Source organism: Phyllobates terribilis, unplaced genomic scaffold (genome assembly GCF_046119375.1).
Source record: "Phyllobates terribilis strain yellow unplaced genomic scaffold, ASM4611937v1 Scaffold_411__1_contigs__length_1673714, whole genome shotgun sequence".
NCBI classification, from domain to species: Eukaryota; Metazoa; Chordata; class Amphibia; order Anura; family Dendrobatidae; genus Phyllobates; species Phyllobates terribilis.
In genome coordinates this window covers 827,757-851,547 of record NW_027363171.1, presented here as the reverse complement: position 1 = coordinate 851,547, position 23,791 = coordinate 827,757, and the positions used below count along the sequence as shown (strand labels likewise).

Below are 23,791 nucleotides of genomic sequence, written 5' to 3'. Positions count from 1 at the left end.
ATTTGGCAGTAGATGCCAGCTTGGCGTTATGGAGCTTCTGTAAACAAAGGGAATCCATATAAGATTGGGGGATTAATGGTGAGCAAGCAAAAATGACTCATGTAAAGTAAGTTCAGGTGGTGTCGTCTTGTCCTTTGGAAGAAGGGGATTTGGCTGCCTTCCATTTGAAGCGCTGTGATCTCGGTGTCAGTGCTTGCTGCCATGGCGGTGGACTCGGAAGCAAATGCAGTAGCGTTGCTGAGTGAAAAGTTTCAAGGTCCGGGTATGAGTCCAAAACAATGTCAAGGGAGGTGCAGGCCACTTTAATATCTGCAGAGGTCCTGGCTACGATTTTTTTTAGCCCCAGTGGTGATATGTATGCCAAAGGGATAAAGCCAGCGGAATTTATGTCCCTTTTTAAGGACTGCATCTGTAAAAGGTTTCAGCAACCGTCTTTTTCTCAAAGTTATAGCTGAGAGGTCTTGGAAGAGCAATATTTTCGTGCCCTCATATATGATTTCCTGCTGCTCCCTGGCTTTGCGTAGGCTCAAGTCCTTCATTCGGTAGTCAAGGAAACGGCACAGCACATCACGGGGGGACTCTCCTTGCGCTGGTTTAGGGTAAAGTGTCCTGTGCACTCGAACAAACTCAATATCATGAGGGTCGTCTTCTCTTAGTAGAGCTGCAAATATCTCCAGTGCCGCCTTGCCTAAAGCTTCAAATGCCACTGTTTCAGGGAGGCCCTTAATTCGGATGTTATTGCTCTCTGTTCTTGTGGTCTTCGAGGGTGGCGTGGATCATATGGAGCTATTGCTCATGGGAGTTTAGGCAGTCTAATAGAGAGTTAGATTGTTGCATCATTGGCGTCTGAGTATTTTCTAATGATTCAATCCTGTGTCCCTGGAGGTTAAGATCTTGCTTGATTTCAGCCAGTTCTCTCCCTATGGGATCGAGGGCTTTAGCAAGGATATGTTTAATAAAGGACCTGGTAACAGTAGAATCTATTGCCGTGGCGCCAGTGTCGGATTCGCTCTCCATATCTGAGTCTGAGTCCTCTATGTATGGTAGGCCAGGTTGTTTGGTAGATTTTGGGGTCTCTGATGGATCACATTTCTTCCTTAGGAATTGGTCTACATCGGCCTGGGTAACAGACAGAGGTTTTGGGGGCACTTTTTGGGGCCTTATTAGTTGCTTTTCCCATGTTATATGTGGACTCCTGACAAATGAATCTATGATATACGACTTAGTCGCTCCCCCTGCTGGCAATGCGGTAGTTTAGCATGCCATGAATAGGAAAGAGGGTGAAGGGGTTAATCTGAGAAAAGGAGGAGGAGATCCTACTGATACTTTAGATGTTGTGCACCAGGCTAAATGGAGTTAATTGTAACCTGTCTCTAATACAGGTAGCTCTGAGGGCTGATGGTAGTACAGTCAATGTGTCCCTGGTTATCAAGTGCAGAGACTCCCTGCGGGTTATAGTCCATTTATGTCACTTGCCACCCGCTTATGCAAGCACCAGTATGCACTTTACAGAACTCAATTTGGGGTTCTGAATGTTCTGCCCCAGCGACCAGCACTGTATCGCTGCCTTGTGGCTCCTATTCTGTCAGACATCACTGTTATTAGGGTCGGGACGTCAGTGAGGAGGCCCGGCTCTTCTGGCTTCAATGGCGGCGGGTACTGGAAGTAAGCGCTCTTCTCCTACTATCCCGTGCTCCGGTAGTCCTCGCTACTCGGCGGGTGGACTTTCGGGTCTCGCTTGCCCCAGCTTCCGTCGGGATAGATCTCCAATGCAAAACAGGGTACGGGTCTCACTAAGAGCGGAGGCGCAAGCCGGCCTCCCGCTCCGCCCGTCACTATGGCGAACACATCACCGCAGCTATAGCAGGGCCTCAGTGTGGCCGTCGACGGGATTAAGCAGGATCCCGGTGAGCGGCGACCGTGGCAGGGAGGCGGGTGTCGGTCACAACAGGAGAGAGTCCGCAGCAGAAGGACAGGCAGGCGGCATATCAGGCCCAAAATGGCAGAGGCTGGGGGCGCGTGAAGAACCCACCTGCAGAGTGCCAATGAGGGCGCAGTGGGCTTTCTTGTTGGAGTCTACTGGTTCTCTGGCGCTGTGCACAGTTGTTGGTGAAGGATCTATAGCAGATTGTTGGTGCTCCAAGTGTGGATGGCTTGAATGCTGCTGCTTTCACCAGGAGCTGTGTTTCATGTAGCCTCCTAGGTAAGCGGCCATCTTGGATCCCTGAACTTGACTGAGGGAGCAGACATCTTAACCAAAAAATTTTTAAACAAAGGCTATGACCACCAATTTCTCACAAAAACTAGGGACCATGTGAAAACAATGACACACGAAAATACTTCAAAAAAATTTCAACACAGGTACCCAAACATCTCAAAGTGAGATCAGCATACCAGTTATTACACCATATAATGCCAATACTAATCTATTTAGGAAAATTATTAAGAAACACTGGAGTTTTCTGGAAGGTGACAAGATCATCGGTGAAAAACTTCCAGATAACCCCCGCTTTATATATAAGAAAGCCTGTAATTTGGGCAACTTGATTGCTCCAACAGTCCAGAACCTTGCCCCCCAAAAAAGCGGCACCCTTTCCTATATGAAAGATATTTCTGTTTTTTACCCGTGTGGAAAGTGCAATGTATGTAAGAAAACATGTATGAAAAACAAAAAAACATAAAAAGAGAAGACATCATACATAAAATATCGGATTTTATTACATGCACAACTAAGGTGATAATTTATTGTATTGCCTGCCCCTGCAACAAGATGTACATAGGCAGAACAAAACGCCCCATGCACACTCGAATCAACGAACATCTACGTAACATTTCTAATAAATTTGATGAACAACCCTTATCAAAACACGTCGCTGAAAAACATGGGGGTTCTATACTGGACATCCAGATTACAGGTATTCAAAAAGTACCTAAACAATGGTGAAAGGGTGACTATCTGAAGCAAATGTCAAGAGTGGAAAGTAAATGGATTTTTATTTTTGACACCCTTAAACCTAAGGGTTTAAATTCCGAAATAGAGCTATATGCCTTTAACAATAGTGTTGAGACATACCTTCCGATATCGGGAAATATCGGATCGGATTGGATCGGACCGATACCCAAAAAGTATCGGATATCGCCGATTGCGATACCGGAAACCAATGCAAGTCAATGGGACACAAATATCGGAATAAAAATAAACCCTTTCTTTCCTTGTAGGTTAATTCTACATGAAGGAAAACAACTAAGAATGATGTAGAATGTATTACGCGAAAAGCCGGAAATTCAGCAGCGGCATACACCGGTACCCGACAATTTAGAACAGAAAGAATAGAACATCACACATAGATTAGATAGATAGAAACATATCAGTCACATATACATGAAGTACAGTGACAGTGTTGCTTACTGTACTTGTCATTTAGTGTAAAGGATTTATTTAAAAGATTAATAGTGTTTTCATGCACCGTCTCTTTAAAAAAGCCAGCCGGCAATTCAGCAGCGGTACCCGACAATTTAGAATAGAAAGAATAGAGAATCACACATAGATTAGATAGATAGAAACATGTCAGTCACATATATATGAAGTACAGTGATAGTGTTGATTACTGTACTTGTCATTTAGTGTTAAAATAAAGGATTTATTAAAAAAAAAATTGGAGTGGGGTTCCCCGTAATTTTAGGCTCTAGTGGAGGTTAAGCAGACAGCTGGGGCAGATGTTTGAAGCCTGGGAATGGGGTAATACCCACAGAGCTTCCCAGGCTACTAATATCAGCCCCCAGCTGAATACCTAGCCTTTACTATCTATTAAAATGGGGGACCCCCCAAAAAATGACGTGGGGTCCCCCCTATTTTAATAGCTAGCAAAGGCTAGGCAGACAGCTGGGGGCTGATATTAATAGCCCAGGAGGGGTGCCATGAATATTGGCCCCCTCCCAGGCTAGAAACACCAGCCGTCAGCCGCCCCAGAAATGGCGCATCCATAGGATGTGCCAATTCTGGCACTTAGCCTCGCTCTTCCCACTGCCCTGTAGCGGTGGCAGTGGGGTAATAGGGCTGAGGTTGATGTCAGCTTATAATGCCAGCTGACATCAAGCCCAGGTTAGTAATGGAGTGGCGTCTATAAGACACCCCCATTACTAACCCCATAGTCAAAGTTAAAAAAAAACACAAACACCCAGAATAAAGTCCTTTAATTGAAATAAAGACACAATTCTTTATTGTTCTAAATTAAACCATACTTACAGTCACGCCCATTCCACCTGAAGCCAACGATCTCCTGCAATAAAAGTAAAATAATAAAGCAACATCATCCTTACCTTTCCATGGTTCCCACGACGGCTCCAGCTCTGCTACATTCACATGACAGGCTGGATCGCAGCAGAACGCTGCCATCCAGCTTGCCATGCCGCACACACTGAGAAGCGCAGGCATGCTTGCGCTCCTCAGTGTCTGGCTGTGACGGCATAAAGATGAGCCGAGGTCATGTCCAATGAACTCAGCTTACCTCATGCACGTCACTGACAGCGTGGGAAAATTCTCCTGCACTCAGCGCTTCAGCGTGAGAATTTTCCCATGCTGTCAGTGACGTGCATGAGGTGAGTTCATGTCCAATGAACTCAGCTCACCTCATGCACGTCACTGACAGTGTGGGAGAATTCTCGCGCTGAAGCGCTGAGTGCAGGAGAATTTTCCCACGCTGTCAGTGACGTGCATGAGGTGAGCTGAGTTCATTGGACATGAACTCGGCTCATCTGGATGCCGTCACAGCCAGACACTGAGGAGCGCAAGCATGCCTGCGCTTCTCAGTGTCTGCGGCATGGCAAGCTGGATGGCAGCTTTCGGCTGCGATTCAGCCTGTCATGTCAATGTAGCAGAGCTGAAGCTGTCATGGGAACCATGGAAAGGTAAGGATGAGGTTGCTTTATTATTTTACTTTTATTGCAGCAGATCGTTGGCTTCAGCTGGAATGGGCGTGATGGTAAATATGGTTTAATTTAGAATATTAAAGAATTGTGTGTTTATTTCAATTAAAGGACTTTATTCTGGGTGTTTGTGTTTTTTTTAAACTTTGCCTATGGGGTTAGTAATGGAGGTGTCTTATAGACACCTCTCCATTACTAACCTGGGCTTGATGTCAGCTGGCATTATAAGCTGACATCAACCCCAGCCCTATTACCCCACTGCCACCGCTACAGGGCAGTGGGAAGAGCGAGGCTAAGTGCCAGAATTGGCACATCCTATGGATGCGCCATTTCTGGGACGGCTGACGGCTGGTGTTTCTAGCCTGGGAGGGGGCCAATATTCATGGCACCCTTCCTGGGCTATTAATATCAGCCCCCAGCTGTCTGCCTAGCCTTTGCTAGCTATTAAAATAGGGGGACCCCACGTCATTTTTTGGAGGGATCCCCCATTTTAATAGCTAGTAAAGGCTAGGTATTCAGCTGGGGGCTGATATTAGTATCCTGGGAAGCTCCGTGGGTATTACCCCCTTCCCAGGCTTCAAACATCTGCCCCAGCCGTCTGCTTAACCTCCGCTAGAGCCTAAAATTACGGGGAACCCATTGCCAATTTTTTTTTTAAATAAATCCTTTATTTTAACACTAAATGACAAGTACAGTAACCAACACTGTCACTGTACTTCTTATATATGTGACTGACATATTTCTATCTATCTAATCTATGTGTGATGCTCTATTCTTTCTGTTGTAAATTGTCGGGTACCGGTGCTGAATTGCCGGCCGGCTTTTTTAAAGAGACAGGTGCATGAAAACACTATTATTTTTTTAATAAATCCTTTACACTGACAAGTACAGTAAGCAACACTGTCACTATACTTCATATATATGTGGCTGACATGTTTCTATCTATCTAATCTATGTGTGATTCTCTATTCTTTCTATTCTAAATTGTCGGGTACCGCTGCTGAATTGCCGGCCGGCTTTTTTTAAGAGACGGTGCATGAAAACACTATTATTTTTTTAAATAAATCCTTTAACACTAAATGACAAGTACAGTAAGCTGAGCGCTGCCATCCAGCTTGTCATCCTTCAGAGACACTGCAGAGCGCAGGCATTATAGGAACTTCTGATTCCGGTATTCGATATTCTAAAAGAATCGGAACTCAGTATCGGAACTCCGATACCGCGAATATCGGTCGATACCCGATATTTCAGTATCGGAATGCTCAACACTATTTAACAATGACTGATTACCCCTGATTGAGCACCTGTCAAGGATAAAGAGAAGAAGAAAAAAAAAAGGCAAAACCATATAAAAAAGGACCCTATACAGCCTTGGAACCAACTCTGAGGAAGGAATCCGTAGAATTCCGAAACGCGTCAGTTCCTGACCCTCCTGGGCTTCCGTACTGGTACCAGACACGTGACGTCACAAAGGTCCTTAACATCTGCCATGTGTACAGCGCAGGTCCTTGCGCACCACAGAACACAGGCGCCTGGAAAAGCGGCACGGAGCAGCGGTTTCTGGCTGGGACCCTGCTCCTCCCTTCTCCCCACCAAGAACTTACCTCTGCCACAGGAGTAATCTCTCCTCTCTCCAGACCACGACGATCTGCAGACCTTGACCGCCTGAACACCACATTGGTGAAGTGCATATCCTGGACTAAGCACAGCTGCGCTTTTGTATGCACCAATGAGCTTTTCTACTCAGCATACCTTATACCTTACCCAGAGATAAACGTTTTTTTAACCTTGGGCGAACCTCTATACCATTTTTATAGGATTAACCCTGCGATGCCCTCTAGGCACATACTAACATTGGTTTTCTCATTATATATAAATATATATATATTTTTTGGGGGGGCGAACTCCTATACTATTATCTGTAGGATTAACCCCTGAATGCCCTTCAGGCACATACTAACATTTACCTTTTATCATCTGTTCTTTCCAAGGAGCTCTATTTTACAATGGTTGATTACCGCTAACCACAACAAGTACCATCTTTTTAAAAAATTAAAAAATAGGTACCATCCATACAACAGGTATTACCCCTATTCAGCTCACAAAATCCTAGCCTGAAGGGACATCTCCCCAGGTAATTACTTTGGTATATCTCAAGCGTCATATATTTACCAGCTACCACAATACAGGTACCGTTACCCCAAAATCTAAACTCCCCTCCCCCCCTCATTTTTTATTTTACCGCAATAATTACTGTATAAAACTCTGTAGAGATTGTCTTCAGTCAATTACCTCTATTCAACTGGTACGTGTCCTTTACCAGGCACGCCCTCCTCTCTATATCTCCCTGCACCCTGAGGAGGACCATAACCACAGAGGTATATCACCTATCCTCCAAGTCTGGTATATTCCTAATTCATCATTTAACCAGAGACCCTAAAAAAGCTAATCCAACTATCCACAGCTCCAGGGGAACTCGAACACTAAACTGGACCAAAAACTATCCTTCTACCACCAATTCAGGTAAATATACTCGCCATAAATTCGATAAATAAGAACCTAAATCCTAAACATCTACTTTGATTTTTAGAACAGAAGAGAATGCCAGGAGTGTGCAAAGCAGTCATCAAAAGGTGGCTACTTTGAAGAACCTAGAATATAAGACATATTTTCAGTTGTTTCACACTTTTTTGTTAAGTATATAATTCCACATGTGTTAATTCATAGTTTTGATGCCTTCAGTGTGAATGTACAATTTTCAAAGTCAGGAAATACAGAAAAATCTTTAAATGAGTGGGTGTGTCCAAACTTTTGGTCTGTACTGTATGTATTGCATAAAGGAGAATAATACGATAATAATATTAATAATCCTTTACGTATGGATGTAGTATCCTCCATACATCGACCACCTGCAAAGACCAGAGCACATTTAGCAAAGCTTTTGGATGGTTTTGATTTGTGACTCCAGCCCAGGGACGCGTCTAAAGAAGGATCCAAGACAATATTAAAGTCTCCTCCAATGATGATAAGGTCCTCCGCAAAATGTTTTCATTTGTTTAAGTATTGACGGCATGTCTCACAATTAGGGAGATAGCAGTTTGCCAAAGTCAATATTTTGGAATAGATCGAGATCTTAACAAACACATACCTCCCCTCCGTGTCAGACAGTGTGTCTACAATAGTATGCAGCAGTGATCTGTGGCGGCCTATACTCAGCACCTTAGACTTCAAAACTGCATTTGTACTGTGATGCCAAGATGAATAATATCTGTTAGTAATCTGAGGAATATGATCGCCTCTAAAGTGGTTCTCCCGAAGAAAGATAAAATGTATGTGTTGTTCATGCATATGATAAAACACTTGAACTCTTTTCTCTGGAACATTAAAGAAGTTGTCCACTACTTTGACAATGATGCCCTATCCATAGGATAGGGTATCAATGTATGATCGGCCGGGGTCCCGCATGTAACACCCCCGCCGATCATCTGTCATCGGTGCCGGTGGCGGCTGCCGCCCGCCGGAAGTCCTTACCTGTGCTGCTTGGCCGTTCATCTGTAGTGTCCGCCACAGGGTACTGCACATCTGCCTTCCATTTAATTGAACGGGAGACGGATGTGCAGTTACAAGCGGCGCCCACTATAGCTTGACAGCCAAGCACCGTAGGCAAGGACTTCCGGCCGGCGGAAGCCGCTTCATACACAGATGACTGCTGATCGGCGGGGGTGCCGCGTGCGGGACCCCAGCCGATCATACATTTATGCCCTATCCTATGGATAGGGATTCAATGTCAAAGTAGAGGACAACCCAAGTCCTCTGACATTCAATGAACCAGTTTTAAGCAGTGCCTTATTATATGAAAAATAGGGGGAGGGGAGGAGAGAAAAATTTAAGAGCAAAGAGGAAGTATAGACGGTAGATAGTAACGTCTACCTCTCAGTGTCTAAGAAGTATAGATTATGAATATATCAAAACAGTAGGAAATTGTGAAACAAGCAGATCCCAATGCAAGTCCCTAACTGGGGGTTGTCTTTACAGGCGCAAGTCAAACTTTCAGTTCTAGGATTCCTATTAGGTGGAACCATGGAATATATAGCGAGCAAAGTAATACTATTACAGTAATATAATGTGAAGTCAACTTAAATGTCATTCTAAGATATGAACAGAGACATTCTATATAGTGGAAGAGTGGCACCTAAAACTCTATTTAGATGTATCTAATTATATGCTTAAAGAAATAAGTAAGCATCTGCAAACTGTCTCTCATCAGGGAAGACAAGATTCATTTCAGGAGCTCATATGATTGGCAGGTTCCTTTCCCATCTGGCTGCATCACCATAAAGTTCCTGATCCATTGAACGCCTTCTGTGACGTGCTGGAACTCTCTGTGGCAATGGTGGAGCAGGTGGCCAATCAGATATATGGATTCTGGGAATGTCCAGGACATCACAGTCTTTCAAAGTATACAATGTTCCATTTTTTCGGACTTGCAGCTGGAAAGGGTACCACAGGAGTACAGCAGGCCATTTTTCCATAGAGCATCAAGTAGTGCTTTCAATACACTTCTTTTAGCAAGTGTCATTCAGGATAGATCTATGAGCAATTGTATGCGTTTTTCATTGAAATCACCAGGACCCAACTCCTCTGCTTTCCTCACAACGGCCTCTTTTACATTGAAAAAAATGTATGTGACAGATACTGTCCCTTGGACGCTCAGGATCTGGACCATGATTGCCTAATGTACGGTGCGCTCTGGCGATCTCCAGCTCCTTGTCAATAGAGTCACCAAGGATATTATTAAATAATGTCCATAGTGTTGGCATGATCGCTTGTGCATTGATGCTTTCAGGTATACCCATTATCCAGATATTATTGTGATTTTCTTGGTCATAAATCAAATTAAACAACTTGTTTATTTGCTGGCTGTGGAGATCCAGTTCTTGTTTATGAGCATTTTGATGGCCCACGACTTGTACGACATCAGCCAATAATCTCTGTACCTTGTCAGTAAGCTGTGACAGGATAGAAGTGAGGGGACGTATTTCAGTATTGTATGTGGTCTCCAGCCTCTGAATATATTGCTCCATATCTTCTTTAGTAGGGATAGACGCAATCTGATATACAAATAAGTTATGTTGTTCCCCATATCAGAATAACCTGTGGCTGGGGGGTAAATGTCCCGGTGAAGAAAGCACTGCTCAGTATGTGGACTTTGGTGAGAGTACAGGGAGATTTGTGGAGCTGTTTTCTTGTGAGTTCTACATTAAGAGAGAAGTTGGTGCAGGACTGACAGCCTGGAGCTGTCTGGCATCATGAGGGTTAAGACTGCTTCTTTTTCCACACTGAGGTGAGGCAGTAATGGCTCGGAGCAGGAAGATAAGACCTTCCATAAGAAACACTGCATACCAGACATGCTGACAGAGGTGGAGGACCTCAGATTAACCTCTGATCTCTTCTTTCTTTGGCATATCGGACATCATGCTTGAGGCTGTAAATTGCTTAGAATTACCCAGGAACACAGTCTGAAGAGAGTGCTCTCAGTGTGTGCGTTCTCTCTATGCTATTTCCAGGCTATGGCCTTCCTGTTGATGTTCAATACGTCCAAAGGCGGCGTTGATTGGGAGCAGGATTGTGTGATTGTGAGTTCTCTGGTGCTTAACCAAATCTGATTTCTGGCCAAAATATTTTCCACATTCTGAACAGGAAAAAGGCTTCTCCCCTGTGTGAGTTCTCTGGTGTATAACAACATCTGATTTCCGGTTAAAACATTTCCCACATTCTGAACAAGAAAATGGCTTCTCTCCTGTGTGGGTTGTTTGGTGGTTATCAAGGTGCACTTTCTGTTTAAAACATTTCCCACATTCTGAGCAAGAAAAAGGCTTCTCCCCTGTGTGAGTTCTCTGATGTCTGATTAAACTTGATTTATTTGTAAAACATTTCCCACATTCTGAACAAGAAATAGGCTTCTCTCCTGTGTGAGATCTCTGGTGGTTAACCAAATCTGATTTCTGTTTAAAACATTTCCCACATTCTGAACAGGAAAAAGGCTTCTCCCCTGTGTGAGTTCTCTGGTGATTAACTATATTTCTTTTCTGGTTAAAACATTTCCCACATTCCGAACAGGAAAAAGGCTTCTCCCCTGTGTGAGATCTCTGGTGGTTAACCAAATCTGATTTCTGTTTAAAACATTTCAAACATTCTGAACAAGAAAATGGCTTCTCCCCTGTGTGGGTTCTCTGGTGGTTATCAAGATGCACTTTCTGTTTAAAACATTTCACACATTCTGAGCAAGAAAAAGGCTTCTCCCCTGTGTGAGTTCTCTGATGTCTGATTAAACTTGATTTATTTGTAAAACATTTCCCACATTCTGAACAATAAAAAGGCTTCTCCCCTGTGTGACTTCTCTGGTGATTAACAAGATTTATTTTCAGGTTAAAACATTTCCCACATTCTGAACAGGAAAAAGGCTTCTCCCCTGTGTGAGTTCTCTGGTGGTTAAGCAAATCTGATTTCTGTTTAAAACATTTCCCACATTCTGAACAGGAAAAAGGCTTCTCCCCTGTGTGAGTTCTCTGATGTCTGATTAAACTTGATTTATTTGTAAAACATTTCCCACATTCTGAACAAGAAAAAGGCTTCTCCCCTGTGTGACTTCTCTGGTGATTAACAAGATTTATTTTCAGGTTAAAACATTTCCCACATTCTGAACAGGAAAAAGGCTTCTCCCCTGTGTGAGTTCTCTGGTGGTTAAGCAAATCTGATTTCTGTTTAAAACATTTCCCACATTCTGAACAGGAAAAAGGCTTCTCCCCTGTGTGAGTTCTCTGATGTCTGATTAAACTTGATTTATTTGTAAAACATTTCCCACATTCTGAACAAGAAAAAGGCTTCTCCCCTGTGTGACTTCTCTGGTGATTAACAAGATTTATTTTCAGGTTAAAACATTTCCCACATTCTGAACAGGAAAAAGGCTTCTCCCCTGTGTGACTTCTCTGGTGATTAACCAAATCTGATTTCTGTTTAAAACATTTCCCACATTCTGAACAGGAAAAAAGCTTCTCCTCTGTGTGAGTTCTCTGATGTCTGATTAAACTTGATTTATTTGTAAAACATTTCCCACATTCTGAACAAGAAAAAGGCTTCTCCCCTGTATGACTTCTCTGGTGATTAACAAGATTTATTTTCAGGTTAAAACATTTCCCACATTCTGAACAGGAAAAAGGCTTCTCCCCTGTGTGAGTTCTCTGGTGATTAACCAAATCTGATTTCTGTTTAAAACATTTCCCACATTCTGAACAAGAAAAAGGCTTCTCCCCTGTGTGACTTCTCTGGTGATTAACAAGATTTGTTTTCTGGTTAAAACATTTCCCACATTCTGAACAGGAAAAAGGCTTCTCCCCTGTGTGAGTTCTCTGGTGGTTAAGCAAATCTGATTTCTGTTTAAAACATTTCCCACATTCTGAACAGGAAAAAGGCTTCTCCCCTGTGTGAGTTCTCTGATGTCTGATTAAACTTGATTTATTTGTAAAACATTTCCCACATTCTGAACAAGAAAAAGGCTTCTCCCCTGTGTGACTTCTCTGGTGATTAACAAGATTTATTTTCAGGTTAAAACATTTCCCACATTCTGAACAGGAAAAAGGCTTCTCCCCTGTGTGACTTCTCTGGTGATTAACCAAATCTGATTTCTGTTTAAAACATTTCCCACATTCTGAACAGGAAAAAAGCTTCTCCTCTGTGTGAGTTCTCTGATGTCTGATTAAACTTGATTTATTTGTAAAACATTTCCCACATTCTGAACAAGAAAAAGGCTTCTCCCCTGTATGACTTCTCTGGTGATTAACAAGATTTATTTTCAGGTTAAAACATTTCCCACATTCTGAACAGGAAAAAGGCTTCTCCCCTGTGTGAGTTCTCTGGTCATTAACCAAATCTGATTTCTGTTTAAAACATTTCCCACATTCTGAACAAGAAAAAGGCTTCTCCCCTGTGTGACTTCTCTGGTGATTAACAAGATTTGTTTTCTGGTTAAAACATTTCCCACATTCTGAACAGGAAAAAGGCTTCTCCCCTGTGTGAGTTCTCTGGTGATTAACCAAATATGATTTCTGTTTAAAACATTTCCCACATTCTGAACAGGAAAAAGGCTTCTCCCCTGTGTGAGTTCTCTGGTGATTGACCAAATCTGATTTATGGCTAAAACATTTTACACATTCTGAACAAGAAAAAGGCTTCTCTCCTGTGTGAGTTCTCTGATGATTAACCAAAGCTGATTTCTGGATAAAACATTTTCCACATTCTGAACAGGAAAAATGCTTCTCCCCTGTGTGAGTCATCTGATGTCTGATAAAACTTGAATTATCTGTAAAACATTTTCCACATTCTGAACAGAAAAATGGCTTCTCTCCTGTGTGGGTTGTCTGGTGGATATCAAGATGCACTTTCTGTTTAAAACATTTCCCACATTCTGAGCAAGAAAAAGGCTTCTCCCCTATGTGAGTTCTCTGATGTCTGATTAAACTTGAATTATCTGTGAAACATTTTCCACATTCTGAACAAGAAAATGGCTTCTTCTGCTTGTGACTTCTCTGGTGATTAACAAGATTTGATTTCTGGTTAAAACATTTCCCAAATTTGAAACAAAAAAATCTATTCTCTGCTTTGCGAATGTTTTGATGTTTAACAAAAGACTTTTCAAGGGAAAAACTATTTCCATATTCTGAACATGAAAATGGCTTCTTTGCTTTAGGAGCAATTTGTTTTTTAATGATTATTTTGTGACTTTTATTTTCCTTAGTAGTCGGTAATGAATCAGAAGACAGGACCTGTTTCATAGGATCAGATGACAGATCTTTGCTGTGAAGGGATGATGATAAATCTGGAGAAATGTCATTCATTTCAATTGTATCCTGTGGGATCTCAAGATCATCTGATTTAAAAATTGAAGATGTCAGCTGTTCCTCTGATCTCCTGGTACAGTCATCTGCCAAGAATAAAACCAAGAAACAATCAACCTTACTATCACCAAATCAGATAACAAATGCATTAGCATTTTAGTGTTGCTTGGGTGTACTGGGGTGTCTGTTTATCTGGGGTGCACTTATATAGTGCTAGGCAGCCCTCCTGATCTAATAGTATGGGCAACATCACTAGTCACTCTCCACAAGGACAAACGTTACCCCTTAGACCTCAGTCCAGAGCCTCTCGCCTAGCCAAATCAGTTCTCATACTTTGCACTGACGAGGGCCAACAGCCCGAAACACCAGGTCTGCAAATTGATATTCATATTGCACGACTCGTTAAAAGGTTGATTGTGACTTGTAGGATTGGTGCTACCAGTAGGTGGCGCTATAGAGTTCAAGTCCTCTTTTTCTCTGAAGAGGCAATTTGCATATTAAATTTCCCAGAAGAGCATTGCACGGCGAATAAGCCTCCTTACCTTGACGAGCCAGAGCTGGTAAGTCACTCTCCACAAGGAGAAACATTACCCCTTAGACCTCAGTCCAGAGCCTCTCATCCATCCAAATCAGTTCTCATACTTTGCACTGACGAGGGCCAACAGCCTGAAACACCGTGTCTGCAAATTGAGATTCTGATTTGGATTTTATCCTAAGTCATATTGCATGACTTGTTAAAGGATTGATTGTGACTTGAAGGATTGCTGCTTCCAATAGGTGGCGCTATAGAGTTCAAGTCCTCTTTTTCTCTGAAGAGGCAATTTGTATATAGGCTAAGCCAGACACCTTGCATCAAACCTGCCTGTGTGACTGGCGTCCTATGCAAGCTTCATCTGTGTGCATCTTTAATACTAGGCAACCACCCCCTCCATGAATTGGTACGAATGTGAGTGGTTGCTCCACCAGTATTTTGCACCTGTGCAGCCCCCACCTTTATCATGGGGGTCTGTGGCATCCTGCTAGTGCATTTTTTATATGATTTTTGTTAGTAAGGCTGTATCTTTTTCTGTGATTTTTTTTTATTTTGCCCTATGTTAGCCGTCATTATTCACCAAGACAATAACAGTTCACAGTCTAATAGAAAACCTCATAGGATGGAGCAGTAGAGCGTGGTGTTCAACTGTTTGTTCATTTTGCCTCCAAATATGGAATAAAAAGCCACCAAACAATGTTATGTAGGTGAATAAAATACCAATAAAAACTTCTACTCATCTCACAAAAAACAAGTCCCCACTCAGGTCCATCATCTGTCAGTGGAAAAACAGAGGTTTCCACATTATTAGTGGCTCAAAGACTCTTGAAAAGCAACATGGCTTCCATAAACCAATCCAGCAATATCCGCTCTCCCAAAGTCAAACCTCCCCCTCGCTTCTGAGCCTTGCAGTGTGCCCAAACCACATTTATCATCCATGTATTTGACATTACTATAGTGAGAAGAACCCACTTAATTGATGGTGTGTGTCTCCTGGAGCACAATCTGGGCACTATGTGTTGGGTAATGAAATTATATATTAGTAATTTTCACTCTCCAACATCCACTGCGTGCTAATTTCCAGAAAAACACTGTGGAGTCAAAATAGTCACTACTCCTATAGATTATTTCACTGAGGGTTATAATTTCCAAAATGGAGTCACTTTATGGGGATTTCTACTGTTCTGGTTTTCTGCAATTTGGTCACATTAGGGCTTCTGTAAATGGTGTATCCCATCTCCTGAGATCTGCTCCTGTGACGTCTGCTTCTCTCACCAGGAGCCGCCTTATTCATCCTGCAGGTGGAGCTGGTGATGGAGGAGACGTCAGAACCAGAAGCTCTGGGTGGCGCAGGCTCTGTCCAGCCACTAAGACTAGGGTGCCTGGGACCTGTAGTACCATCCAGTCTGACAGTATGGGTGTGTTCTGTCCAGCTGGAGTAATCTGCTCCCTGCTTCAGCCAACTGGAAAGCATCGCACCCTACTAAAGCTGGAAGCATATTGCCGGAAGCTAAAACACAGCAAAATAGGGCAGCAGAGTTTACCTGCCCAGATCTTCATAACTAAATGCACTACCAGGGTGCAACAAACCCACATAAAGATAGTGCCTGAGGGGCCTGAGGAAAAGGCTGAAATGGACGGGAAAGTGATGAAACAGAATGGGAAGAGCCTGGAGAATGTGCCTGCATGCATTTCTGACTCACATATGGTTTCTGGGAAAAAGTTTGTCGCAGTATTACGCCACTTTTACAGACACACAAGAACAACTACCAAACCTAACCTAAATTGCATTTAACAGGTCAAAAAGGTTAAGAAACAGTTTTTCCTGCACAATCACTTGCATATAAGGTTAAATAAACCAAAGAAACCAAAAAATATCCCTTTTAGCCTTTGTTCACACATACTGCTGTGGCTTTTTTTCGCTTTTTACAATTGGGAGGGTCCTGACTTATACATTTTGTAGGTCCCTCCGTCATACATCATTTTTAGTTCGCTATTCCCCAGCACTTTACAAGCACAGTTAGAAAGTACTAGTATGTATGTTGATCTTTGACCTGAGAGGCCTCAGGTGGCTCTGTAACATGCGTTTTGGAGGGACAGCTGTTACTTAAACATTTGGGCGGTCCCTCCATCACTTACACTCAGATAGTGGAATAGACATTCAATAGCAGTTTACAATGTGCCCATTGTAGCGTTGGGCTTGACCTCCTCCTCCTCCACCACCATGTGATACTGCGGCCCTTAATTCAAATGTTCAGAGGGTCTGCAGTAAGCAGGAAAGCGGAGTTTTGTGAGAGCCCTCGTGTGGCCCTGTAACATACATTTTGAAGTGCCCTCCTCTAGAAATTTTGGAGGTTCCTCTTGTGTACATTTGAGAGTGCCCTCACTTATTCATATTGTAGGGCCCTCACTATTATTTAACTAATTTAAGTGCAGAGACTACAAAGAAAATGGCCAAGAGACATGGAGTACTAGAAGGTAGCAGTGAGTGTGGACTACGACCCTCAGGTCAGCCTACAGTTGCTGTCATGGCTATGCGTGCCAACGGTCCTGGTCGGATCAGTGGACTCATCATCGACCACCTCATCTTCTATTTCATCCTCCTTCCCAGTTGATATTGTAGGCTGACCTTATGGCAACTGTGTCTCATCATCATCAGCCTCCACCTCTGGAGACAAAAAATGACGTTCCCCCAAGTGGCTTTCTTCTGGTCGTAGGTCCTCAAATACTTGAGCATCAACGCACGCCACCTCCTCTTGTCCCTCTTCAATGCTGCACGGTAATAGGCCAGAGCCAACCAAAGGATAAGTACCAAACAGGTCCTCGGAGTGGCCAAGCTTGGGGTCATATGTCTTCTGTGACTGATAATGGCGGGAGGAAGGAGAACCAGCTTCAGGATTGGAAGGGCCAGCCTTCTGTGTATCCACAGTAGACTGTGTGGTCGTGGAAGTTTTGGTGCTGCTTGACAAATGCGTAGAGGCCTTGCCTGCTATCCAAGGCAGAATCTGCTCTCGCTCTTCTGGCTTCCACACACGTTTACGTTCCAGACTGGGAACTTTTTCCAGGAACATAGTGGATGCATAAAGCTTCTTCTGACCTGACACAGACCACGTCCACGTCCCTTAACAACAGTTTTTTTTTGGCATTTTTGGTTTTGTTGACAGATTTTCAGATGTTGATGGCACAAGCTAAAGTAGCTGTCACAGGCACAGCCAAAATAGTGAGTCAACCATGACTCAGCCCATAGGGCTAATTTTTACAAAACCTATGCAAATTGTGCAGTGGACAAACCAGGACAGTATTCCTACTCCAGCCTAACTACTATTTGTGATTGGTGGCCCTTGGGATGGTGACTTCCAAAATAGTGGTTAAAATGGCCTGGTGCGTGCATTGTAGGAGGCAGTAGGAAATGTATGGACTACTGCTTTGTGTAGGGCACTCAAAGATTTTTTAAGTGGACTAATATAGACAGAAGGCAGGCTGACACCCCAAAATAGCGGTTAAAATGGGCTGGTGCGTGCTTTTGTAGCAGGCAGTAGGAAATGTTTGGACTACTGCTTTGCGTAGGGCACCAAACGCCTTTTTAAGAGGACTAATGTGGACAGCAGAAGCCAGACTCTGACCCCTAAAACAGCAGGGAAAATAGACTGGTGCTAAAAAAAAAAGGCAGCACAAAATGCTACTTCTGTGTGTGCTGGAAAAATATTGCTTTGCCTCTGAAAAGAGCTGTTTTAAGATGGATACTGAAAGAACACTACCTAATTCCCTCCCTACTAGCTATTTTTGGTGGTATTATGGAGCTAGTGAGCGGCTCCTTTAAACACAGAACTATAGTATACACGGCAGGTAGCCCTTACAAGGGCGTTTGTTTTATCAAGAGGCCTAAACACTCTCCCTAGCAGCCCAGCGATCTCTCCGTAGGCTATTAAAACGCAGGCTCCAGATGCAATGTGCACAAAATGGCGGCGGCAGGGCTTAAATAGACCCTATGATGCTGGGCGGCCAGCCAATCACAGTAATGCGACAACCAAGATGTCTGAGGCATTACTGTGATTAGTTAAGAAGCCCAGAATGTTAAGTGGCTGCAAAGAAGGCGCCAAAACTGCAGGGCGGGACATCCGAATATAGCGAGGCGAGTACACAAATACTCGCAATATAACAAGTAACCCGAATACCGTACTATCCGTGCGAATAGCAAATAGTAACGAATACCCTCGCTCATCACTAGTGGTTACTACTCACCTGGGTAGTCAAAAGTAGGAATCTCCTCTTTACACCACTCATCACCCCTCAGATAAGCCTCTGTAGTATTAATATGGGTCAGATCTTCACCCTGAAACAAATATTGTAAAAGTCACAAACAGATGAGAAATCACATCTATGAGCAGCTCTAATCCTGCCATCTCCACCGTTCTCATTACACAAGTATAAAACATAGAATACTGGTGGATAAAACAAGACTGAACACAAGACCTTCACAGCCATCTACACATCATAGGGGAGATCTCATGATACCTCTCCATCTACCTGATGATCCTGAGGAGCATTGGGATCTTCTTGTTTACAGTGATGTTGAAGAAGAGGATGGGAACATCTGTCTGGTGTTGCCCTCTTACTGGATAGATCTGGAGGAAACACATACAGGGACTGAATTCATTCTTTACATACAGATAATTATAGGCCGTGTGTATTTAGTCCTGTCTATTACTTGGTGATGTGAGGGGCTGGGGAACCTCCATCATGATGTCTTTGTACAAATCTTTGTGTCCTTCTAAATACTCCCATTCCTCCATGGAGAAATAGACAGCGACATCTTGACATCTTATAGGAACCTGACACATACAATGATAAGGTCATCTCCCCGATTCTTTCATAGTGTTACTGTATAATGTCCCAGTATTCCCAGCAGTGTCACCTCTCCAGTCAGCAGCTCAATCATCTTGTAGGTGAGTTCTAGGATCTTCTGGTCATTGATCTTCTCATGTATCAAGGGGTGAGATGGAGGCCCGGTGATTGGGCTCTGGGGTCTTTCCCATCCCTCAGAAACAGGGTCCTGACAGCGCTCACTAGAGGTCTTCTTCACTACTGTGTAATCCTGGTTATGGAGAGACACATTAATAAATCTCCCTCCAGACATTTCCAGAGTCCTCACCTCTCCAGTTCTGTCCATCTGTTATTCCCATAGATAAGAATGATGTAATGTGACGTCATCAGAATCTCTCACCTCTCCAGTAAGCCGGAAGAGGATCTCTAGGGTGAGGCGTAATATCTTCTCTGCCATCTTGTCTCTGTCCATATCCATCTTTGATGGGTCCATAAGGAAAATTCTCTTAAATAGAAGATCTTCACTGAGAGGATCCGATATTGTAGGGACCTGAATGAGAAGATGATGAGCCTATGTAACATAAAAATCCTGTGTAATAATACAATTACTGGATATAATAAAGGGAAACATATGAGGAGATATATTACAGTATTTAGTTTTCTTCTTTACATCTACTAATAAAACCTATATATTTTAGGCCACAGACAACAAGAAGTTTCTTCCTTGGAGTCTGCAGCTGAACACGTTTCTCAAAGACTCATCTTCCATAAAGCTAATTCTCGTCTCATTTACTGACACTGGAATCGGCATTAGCAATACTGCAGGAGATATTTTCATGTGACATGAGAAATAACTACTTCATGAATAGGACGACATCTTCATCTTCTACTACGGCTCTAGAAACATATTTGGCTAGAGTGCTTCACTGACTACATCTCCACCGGTCGTCTATATGAATGTTTCCCGTCTTCCCCGGACTGTAATCTTCTATCACGTTAGATCTCATGTCTGATTCACACACAGAAGTTTGAGGCTTTCACACATGGTAAGGTTTTTAATATTATACAGAGTAGGACTATCCCGAAGGAGTTCACCTTGCCATGGTGGGATAGCTTTCATGCTATTTTTGATCCAAAACAGTGTTGCTAAGAACCCTATTTTATTTAAATGTACTTTGGCTTTTTATTTATTTATTTACAGCATGGTTTATGATCATTTTTCTTTATAATTTTTTTCTGATTTATGGCCATAGTAAACATGCGCCTATGTGCTGCATGGATACCAACTTAAACCAAGCTTAAAATCTGTGTTTTTTCACGGGCACCATAGTGGCCCTGTGGGCTGCTGCTATGGATGATACACCCCTAACTATCCAACTATCATATGGTAAAAATCTCGTAGGTCCTGGATTCATTAGTATCTGCACCAAGAATGGGGCTAAGTGAGTATTTATTAAAGGGAATCCACTCCACCGACTACCCCATAGCTGATTAAAGGGAATCTGTCACTCGCTGGGATTTATCTAACCTCTAATATGGGCATACAGGTGATAGAAATGTGAATCTATGCTTACCTGTATGCCTCATATTAGAGGTCTGTTTGCTGTGAAAAGGCTTTTTATTCAGTGAAGATTCCGATGCTTGCGGGCCGGTGGACAGGAAGAAATGCCCTGTGACGTGCAGTCACCATGTCCAGGTCCCGCGCACTTCACTTTTTACGGAAGGCGCAGTTGTACTGTGTATTATGCAGTCATATGCAGGGATCTTGTGCACTGGCGAATCACGGCAACTTCCCGGCGCCTGGGCTCAAGATCCCTTCAGTACTATAACTGCATAGTACACAGTACAAGTTCATCACTACCGTAAAAAGCACGCAGTCGCGGGATCTGGACATGGTGACTGCACGTCACAGGGCACTGTGACGTGCAGGGGAGGTGGGAAATATTTTAATTAACACAGTAGGTGGGGATTTCTTCCCTTCCCCCAGCCAGCAAGCATTGGAATCTTCACTGAATAATAAAAAGCCATTTCACAGCAAACAGACCTCTAATATGAGGCATAGATATATAGATTCACATTTCTATCACCTGCATGCCAATATTAGAGGTCAGATAAGTCCCAGGGGGCGATAGATTCCCTTTAATCAGCCGTGGGGTAATCATAAAACCAGATATGTATCAAGGCATTGTAAGGGGGCTAATGGTTGCGTAGTCGATGGGAGGTATGTGTCACAGAGATGGCTGGTCTCTGTGATGTAACCCGGATTGTTTCTCTAGGGCACATAAGCACTAAGAGGATTGTTTGGTGCACCTGGGAGCCGGGTTACAGGTAGCTAGGAGAGAATGGGTGAGTCCAGCTACCCACATACCTCTCCTCTGGGTGTGGTTAACAGCCTATAAAATGAAGGCTGTTGTTTGGCACATGGTCTGTGTGTTTGGAGGGAGAAGGCCTCCTGTGTATGTTTGTCTTCAGACCAAACCAGGACACTGGACACTACCCCAGCTTGTGTGCCACACAGGCCTGACTGAGCAGAGACCTGCTAAGGACATTTACTTTGTTTGCCTGATCTAAAGGCTATTTGCTTTTCTGTTTGGCTTCTGGGTTTATGAAGCAATAAACCCACATGATACTTTTCAAGGAATATGCCTCATGTTATCCTCCCGTCGCATCCAAGTGAGTAAACCCCCTACAATATCTATAAAGGAAAGGGTATGATACTCAGAGAATGTTTCAATAATCCACCTCAAAGCATTTCCCCAACAGGTTCATCAGGAGACTTGATTCAGGGACGTTAATTCATGATGTTCAGCATAGTGTGCCTAATAGCCAGGTGCCCATGTATAAATATCCCAATTCATCCAAAACCCCTCCCAGACTAGGAGACCCATTCCCATTCCTAGAGGTGAATTGTCACAGGATATACAGAATGGAGTCTTTCTACAATAATGTACTGCACCTACGCTACTTCTCATGAGCTAGAGGTTCGATAATGTCCATCCCCTAGTGTGCATGTCCAGAAGTGATGTGCTTTACACTGAAACGCCAGATAAACTGATTGCCGCCGCGCCACTCGTACCTGTGACTGCGCATGCCCGTAGTTATCATTCCACACTGGAGCGCATCTAGGATCATTGTCACATGCCCAGATGTCTACGTTCCATGCCGGAGTGCATATGGTATTGGATTGCATTCCACCAAATGAAAAATCCTCTCTCTGAGATCAGCGTCATGGGAGACTAAAAACAACTATTGCACATCCTCCCATCATGTAATAGGCATGTAGATCTACTTTATCAGTACAAAAAATATGGAATGGTGGCCCACAGTAAATTCCTAAATGGTCATATTTGACCCCTTTTGCATAATTAGAGATACACAAGGATCACCACACTTGCTAGTTACTTAATAGTATAAGTGGAAATAATTCTGATATAGAAGCTCAGATATCTCAATGAAGTACAACAATATGTGAACCTCATTCACAGGAAACTGGGTAGCAATGGTTAGAGTATAAAATCCAAAAATGTAATCCAGAATGGGGCTGTATTCATACAAAACAGGGATAGGAAATTTACTCATTGAGTCCCTTAGTTGTTTATGAATCAAGTCTGGAAATCCACTTACCGTATTTTTCGGACTATAAGACACACTTTTTCCCTCCAAAATTTTGCGTCTTATGTTGGAGGTGTGTGTATTTGTATATATATATATATATATATATATATATATATATATATAGGGTGTGGGGGGAGTGGTACGCATGTGAATCCGCATGTATTCCGCATGTATTCCGCATGTATTCTGCAGGAAAAACGCATGTACAATCCGCATGCGTTTTTTCTGCCAGGGAGATGCAGAAATTTTCTGCTTCATTTCTGCATCGTGGGCACATAGCCTGAAAGATGTGTTCACTGTGGTGTCATATTGCAAACAAACGCTTACTAAGCTGTCAAAGCAGGTTACTGGTGTGCAAGCAGAAATTACTAATATTAAAGCTGCCATGCAGAAAGCCAATGTCCACACAGGAGAGGTGGAGGAAAGAGTGAGCACAGCTGAAGACACTATAATATCTGTGCAAGCTGCTCAAAAAAAGCAGGACAAGCTGTTAACTGATGTTATTGCTAAAAATGACGACTTGGAAAACAGGTCGAGACATAATAATGTCAGGATAGTGGGGGTCCCGGAAAAAGCAGAAGGATCAAACCGTACAGAATTTTTTAAGAATTGGCTGTTGGAAAAATTTGGAGCTGATAAACTGTCGAAGGTCTTTGTTGTAGAGCGAGCTCATAGAGTCCCACTGAGACCCCAGCCTCCAGGAACAGCCCCCCGAGCCATGCTTGCTTCTGTAATAAGACAGACGTGGTAAAGGGATTTCGGTATGGAATGGTTGAGGAGAAGATAGCGTTGTACGCAGATGATATTTTATTATTCTTACAGGACCCTCAGGCGTCATTACATGGTGCAATAGCTATCATCAATAGATTTGGCCTGTTATCTGGGTTACAAATTAATTGGGATAAATCTCATATTATGGAAATAGATACTTTGGATGGCTTAGATGTTGAACATGTAGAACGTACACAACTTAGATTAGTACGAGAGTTTAAATATCTTG

General features: G+C 43.0%; 1 protein-coding gene across 1 annotated transcript; it reads right to left on the bottom strand.

Annotated features, from left to right (window-relative positions):
• Window positions 1-10,314: 10,314 nt before the first annotated feature.
• On the bottom strand, window positions 10,315-19,434 carry LOC141225675 (uncharacterized). Its single transcript, XM_073667081.1, has 5 exons — window positions 19,268-19,434; window positions 19,061-19,184; window positions 18,880-18,977; window positions 18,595-18,685; window positions 10,315-13,906 (listed from the first exon to the last, which is right to left on the bottom strand). The coding sequence occupies exons 1-5, from the start codon at window positions 19,289-19,291 to the stop codon at window positions 10,479-10,481; spliced, it is 3,765 nt and encodes a 1,254-aa protein (XP_073523182.1). The 5' UTR covers window positions 19,292-19,434; the 3' UTR covers window positions 10,315-10,478.
• Between the last annotated feature and the right edge of the window lie 4,357 nt (window positions 19,435-23,791).

What these genes read in the sequence shown, in the direction of transcription:
- LOC141225675 (XM_073667081.1), bottom strand. Translation starts at nt 19,291, where the DNA reads ATGATTGAGCTGCTGACTGGAGAG. An exon ending in CCAGCCCCTCACATCACCAA is followed by an intron (nt 18,978 to 19,060) that starts GTAATAGACAGG and finishes TGTTTCCTCCAG; the next exon opens with ATCTATCCAGTAAGAGGGCA. An exon ending in ATGCTCCTCAGGATCATCAG is followed by an intron (nt 18,686 to 18,879) that starts GTAGATGGAGAG and finishes TATTTGTTTCAG; the next exon opens with GGTGAAGATCTGACCCATAT.